The following is a 6,527-nucleotide window of genomic DNA, read 5'->3' on the forward strand; positions in this document are numbered from 1 at the left end:
CCCATCAATAGGCCTTGGATGAAATCTATAGGGCCTCCTTATAGAATTTCGTCCAATCCTAATTAAGGAGTCCATCAGCCCAGTTTTGCAACTATCAATGATTTGCAAAACAGCTCATGTTCTTTTAATCAGTTCCTTTAATCCCAAAATTAATTCCAAATTAATTTATGATTAAATACTAATTAAATAATATGATTTCTAATTAATATATTATTTTCACAATACATTAATAAATCAATTTATTATTCTAAATAATAAATTCAACATCTCTCTCCAAAAGTCATCATGTCAAGTTGCTAAGGTGGAGACAACCTAAAATGATCATGCTACTATCAAATCAAGTACATATTAATTATAGTTATGGACTTAGACACCTAATCCAACACTCTGAGACTTAGAGTGTGAGGGAGGCGGAGAGTGAACAACCCTAGCCTCCATCTTTCCTTTAAATATCGAAAATTAAGGTTTTTGGTCCTCAAACTGCTTTCACGTCGTGAGTTGGATTACTCACATCATGAGTCTCAAAATGATGTGAATGTCCAAATTACTCCTCATGACGTGAGCAAGCATTTCTCATGTCGTGAGAAGGGCCACAACTAAAAACTTTTAATTCAATAATAATAATAATAATAATAATAATAATAATAATAATAATGTGCACCTGACCCTGAGAATTACATTGTTCCTAACCGGTTATGGAGACAATGCTTCGAGGAGGGAAACAAGCTGAAGAACAATTGGACAATGGATTTTGAGGAGGCTGAGCTGTTGGGTCGTGGGGTTGGATATGCAGGTCTTCTTTTTATATTTTATTATTATTTCAAATTATAAATTAATGATAGGCAAAATAGAAAAGATATAAAAAAGGGTTCGGTACACTTTATATGGGCAAAATGATTGAGATTGCAATTTATTAAAACCATAAGGATCTAACCTATCAATTTTTATACTTACCGACCCAAACTACTAATTTGACCAAACTATAGGGACAAAAACTATAATTCACTCTAACTTCTCTAAAGGTAGAACGGTCAAAAGAGACCCGTTGTTTTCTTGTTTTCCTCCGGAACTTAGCTGGTGCCACGATTAACACACCGAAGCTTCATCGGCAATTATGTTTACATATGGTAAGGGTGCCAAATCACACTTATGGAGTGGAGACTCTTACACGAATATACCAAGAAGTCTTATCGTGGCATGTATTACTTGCATGAATTATTGTACTTTGCATTTTATTTTTCTTACCATCTTATAAGCCGTACGTCGTGCATTATCATATGTACGCTTAAAAAAATCCTAATTGAAGCCAAAGTATTCCCTAATTTAAGTCAAACTACACTTTCATTGCATTATGTTTATGTGTATAAAGATCATGTACTTAATACCGAAAATTTCAACACCCGCGATAAAAAAAAAAAAAAAAAAAAAAAGAAAAAGAAAATCAACATTCGCTAAATTAATTACATAAAAAAAAACAAATCTAACAAAACTTAAGTCGACAAAATCAAAGCCATAAAGCACCGGCTTGTTTAAGCACGGGGATCAATTCACCGGTGATATGCGTCGCCATCACCCGATCTAATCCACCGAATATCCGCCCACCGATGAACACCGCCGGAAACTGTAAACTCCGGCTATCCTTACCGTCGTTTTCCGCCTCGATCATCTCAAGTTCCTTCACGACATCATTCTCCTCCCCTTCATCAAACTCAAACACGCTAGGATTCACACCGTGGCCGTTAAGCAACCGCTTCACCACATGACTCATACAGCATCCACGACGAGCCAAGACGATGACGGCGTTTTCCGACACGGCGTCTCTGACAGCGCCTTTTGCAGATCCGTGAAATTGGGTGGTCTGGTGGTGGTTTAGCGGCTGAGATAGGGCGGAGTGAATCGTCCATGGTTTGTAAGGGATTGCTTGTTGCATTTTGATTTTTGAAGTGGTGTGGTGTGGTGTGGTGTGGGGTTTGGATTTGGTGCGAGAGAGATTTATAGGAGAAATGGAGAGGGTTGCGTTTTGGGTGACTTGAAAGGGTCAGGCGTCAACGGCAGTTACGCGTTACAAAAGTATAGAGGTGACGAAAGGATAACGTCATACGAATTGCATTTTTCTAAATGTAATTTGTAATTTTGTTGGGCATCCCACGTTTTACGTACCCCACTCTTGACATCATCACCGTCCTCTTCTTCAAACCCCCTTTTGGCTCTCTCCCATTCTTATATGATATATGCGGCCTCTTGTTTTCAAATAAATTTAAATGTTGATTACATCATTTTTTTTTTTTAATTTTAGGTATCGTTTAAACGACAAATGACAGTATTTTATTATAATTATTATCTATTACTATAATTATAATATAAATTAAAAGAAAATTAAATCAAAATAAAAAAAATACTTATATCCTAAGATCAAGAACCCATGACTCGAAATGCTTCATCCACCCCTTCATCGTCTTGTCTTCGTTCCACAAAGTATCATAATTAGGAACCCTTTTTAGTGAAGAACACTATTGAAAATGGTGGTACATAATTCCATCATGTTAGAAACCGACACAGTTTCATAACCACAACTACTATCGACAGGTTAATTTTGTTAGAGAAAAACGAAATAGGGTTATTGGAAATCTGGATCACAAACAGGAATCGTGTTAACACTTTCTTTGTTTGATATTTTAACCCTATATGCTTTGGGTATCACGAAATCCAAACCAGGATAATTCATGATGTAACAATTTTGATTTTAGGCACAAAATCAGAATCAATTTTGAGAAGATGAAGAAGAAAGCGTTTCCAGTTTTCTGTGTTTCAAAGTTGTTATTTTTCACGAATTTATCCACTCAACGGATAAACAAGAACAATTTGCATCTTTTAGAAAAGACAGATTAGTCATTGAATTTGCATTTTTCAAGAATAACAGATTAATCCTTGAATTTGCATCTTTCAGAAAAGCGGGACCCCTGACTTGACACAGTAGATTAGGGTTCGGTACTAACAATGTTTAGTAAATACAAGTGTGCACTCTCATACCTCCTAACTTGTATTATAACTAAAACATTATTCTTGAAAACATTTGTTAAATCCATTACACTAAAATATCTTTGGTGATAAAATCACCAACAATCCTCCCCTATTTTAGTGTAACCTTGAATTAACAAACTTAAAAACAAAAGAAAGAAGACTAATGCATTAATGAAAATATCGATACGATTGAATTTTCATGTTAGTATATTACACATTTCAAACACTCGAGAAATCAAGGTATCTCAAAGATTCAACCCATCAACTCTTTTGAGTATCTGAAGATAATGTACACCTTAGTTTTACAATCATCTCAACAAAATAACTTGACACTAATTATAAAGTCATGTGTCCGAATCCATTCTTGATCGTATAAAGCCAAGTCCCAAGCTCTTTGAAGTACGTCTACACTTCACGATCATATAGGCGATTCTTTTATTCATGTACCTGTATACATTTTATCAAAAGAATCATTAAGAAATCAAATTCATCCTGGTCTCTACAGGTTCAAACACACGTACCTTCGGATAGTTATAATGTGTGTTCAAATTCATATAAATAAGCTTTCCTCATTGAATTCAACCTCTAACATTGTATTAGAGGGGAATTGGGTGTCTCATTCATAAGACTTTACAAGGACTTTAAGCATATGCCTATAACAGACTTGTGCACTAAGTCTCGCGCCAAACTCTTAGTGAGATGGTCCGCCAAATTTTGTTGTTATTTTACAAACTCAATAAAAATCACACCATCCATGATTAGATTTCTAATCATCCTATGTCTAACATCAATGTGTCTCGATTTACCATTATAAACTTGATTATAAGCTTTACTCAAAGTATAAACACTATCACAGCGAACAGATAATGATGAAATCGGTTTCCTCCACAATGGAATCTCATAAATCAAATTCTTTAACCATTCTGCTTCCTTACTTGCAGCAGTCAATGCAATATATTCAGATTCCATTGTTGAACTTGTTATACAAGATTACTTCTTAGATGCCCATGAGATAGCACCTCCACCAAGCAAAAATACCCAACCAGTTGTAGAAGAATGATCTTCTCTATTGGATATCCAACTCGCATCAGAATATCCTTCCAAAACCGAAGGAAATACTGAATAACACAAACAATAATCCTTGGTTCCTTTCAAATACTTGAAAACATGATGAACCGCTTTCCAATGTTGAGTACTAGGATTATAAGTAAATCTACTCAATCTTCCCACTGCGAAAGCTATATCGGGATGAGTGCTAGTCATAGCATACATCAAAGAACCAATAGCCTGCAAATACTCAAGTTGAGAAACTGATCTGCCTCTATTAGTCATCAACTTCATGCTTGAATCCATAGGGGTTCTAACGGGTGTACAATCACTATAATTGAACCGTTTGAGAATTTTCTCAATGTAATGTGACTGTGTAATAGCAAGTCCCTTGTTCACCCGTTTAATCCTTATTCCAAGGATTACATCCGCCTCCCCCATATCCTTCATGGAAAACTTTGAAGACAATAAATCCTTTGTTGCATTAATTTGATTTTGATCAGTGCCAAAAATCAACATATCATCAACATACAAGCAAATGATCACACCAGATCCAAATGAATCAAAACGGCTGTAAACACATTTGTCAAATTGGTTTAAAGAAAAACCATTAGACAAAATAACTTCATCAAACTTCAAATGCCATTGTTTTAGAGCTTGTTTAAGTCCATACAATGATTTTACAAGTCTACACACTTTTTGTTCATTTCCAGGCAGAACAAAACCTTCTGGTTGTTTCATATAAACTTCCTCGTCAAGATCACCATTCAAAAAATCTATTTTTACATCCATTTGATGAATAACTAGATTGTGAATAGCTTCCAATGCAAGCAACAATCTAATGGTAGAAATTTGTGCTACCGGTGCATACGTATCAAAATAACCGATACTGGCTTTTTGTCTAAAACTTTGTATGACCAGACGAGCCTTAAATTTATTAATGATTCCATCTACCTTCATTTTCTTTTTGAAAATCCATTTACATCCCAAAGGCTTAGAACCAGGAGGTAAATTAGATAACACCCAAACATTATTCTCCATAATGGCTAACATCTCTTCATCAACCGCTTCTTTCCAAAACGCAACATCTCGAGACTCCATAGCTTCCTTAAAAGTCTTTACATCAGTCTCAAGATGAGAGGAATATGAATATTGTTTCTCCACTTTATCCCTCGAACCTTCAACTAAAAATAAATGAAAGCCATCGCCAAAAAGTTTCGCGACTCGACCTCGTTTGCTTTTACGAAGTTGTTGTGTTTCTGGAATTTAAACAACTTCCTTAACATCTGATTTAGGCACCTCACTTGTGCTTGGAATCAGATCCTTTTGTCTTTGAATTTGTAACACTAGCCAAAATAGGTCAATAACAATCACCTGTGATTATGCTAATCATGTAATGTGATAAATATACTATGTATTTCATGATAAATTCTAATACAAATATGAACTTTCTTTATGATACAACTCAAAGTATACGTCCATACGATTCCAAAAATATAGAGAACGTCTGAATCTGACTTCGCATGAAGAAGTTATGATAAACCGAACACTATAAATCTGTATAATAAGAGGAATTTAAAATAGACTTAGAATTATCTATTTAAGTCTAAAAGAGAGTTGTAGTACTCGTAAATACCTACGCGTGCATATAAAGAACATCAAAAATGGAGTTCGTATGTGAAAGTTATGACCTTCCGAAGATTCAGCTTTTCAGAAACCCTAATCTAACTAAACTCACGACGTGAACAAGGGTTTATTCACGACGTGAGGAGTCATTTTGCCACATTTTGGAATCTAGAAGGTGTGACGAGGCTGCGAGGGGATAGGATCCAAACCCACGATGTGAACAAGGAGTTTTTCACGACATGCGGAGTCACATGGCCACCTTCCGAAGCTAGGGACGCAAATGGCAAGTCTACGGGGTGATCATGCAAGAATCATGACGTGAGCCTTATGAAACTCATGACGTGAGAGTACAAAATCCTTACTATAAATAGCAGGTCCGAGTTCAGCCATTCTGACATCAAAACTTCTTCTTTTTCTCTTCTTTGCTGAGGCCATTTTGCATCCCGAGCCCCGACGATCTCGCACGCTCACCGTTTTGCTTACATAACATAACATCACGCTACTAGGGTGAGTTTCACGGCGCCAATTTCTAATATTTTGGGGGAAAACGCATGCTAGTTATTATATATATATATGTTATTATTATGTCTATATGATAGTATATAGTTATGATAACCGGGATATGATTGTTCTAAATATAACATTTTGAATACACACAACTATTATTAACTTATCAGTATGTTAATTTACTAATGTAGATCTTGAGTTAGATTCTATATATATGTTGTGTGCGATATAATATCGAAGTTATATTCGAAAGTTCTAAATGTTAAGTTATATAGTATGTTGCTATTAATAGTTTTATGTCAAGATAAAACTGGATATGTTATATG

General features: G+C 35.2%; 1 protein-coding gene across 1 annotated transcript; it reads right to left on the bottom strand.

Annotated features, from left to right (window-relative positions):
• Nucleotides 1-1,322: 1,322 nt before the first annotated feature.
• On the bottom strand, nucleotides 1,323-1,988 carry LOC145069839 (glutaredoxin-C9-like). Its single transcript, XM_079016783.1, has one exon. The coding sequence runs from the start codon at nucleotides 1,928-1,930 to the stop codon at nucleotides 1,505-1,507; it is 426 nt and encodes a 141-aa protein (XP_078872909.1). The 5' UTR covers nucleotides 1,931-1,988; the 3' UTR covers nucleotides 1,323-1,504.
• Between the last annotated feature and the right edge of the window lie 4,539 nt (nucleotides 1,989-6,527).

Source organism: Lactuca serriola, chromosome 8, assembly GCF_051521515.1.
Source record: "Lactuca serriola cultivar US96UC23 chromosome 8, Lser_US96UC23_V15, whole genome shotgun sequence".
In the NCBI taxonomy this organism is placed as follows: domain Eukaryota; kingdom Viridiplantae; phylum Streptophyta; class Magnoliopsida; order Asterales; family Asteraceae; genus Lactuca; species Lactuca serriola.

What these genes read in the sequence shown, in the direction of transcription:
- LOC145069839 (XM_079016783.1), bottom strand. Translation starts at nt 1,930, where the DNA reads ATGCAACAAGCAATCCCTTACAAACCATGGACGATTCACTCCGCCCTA.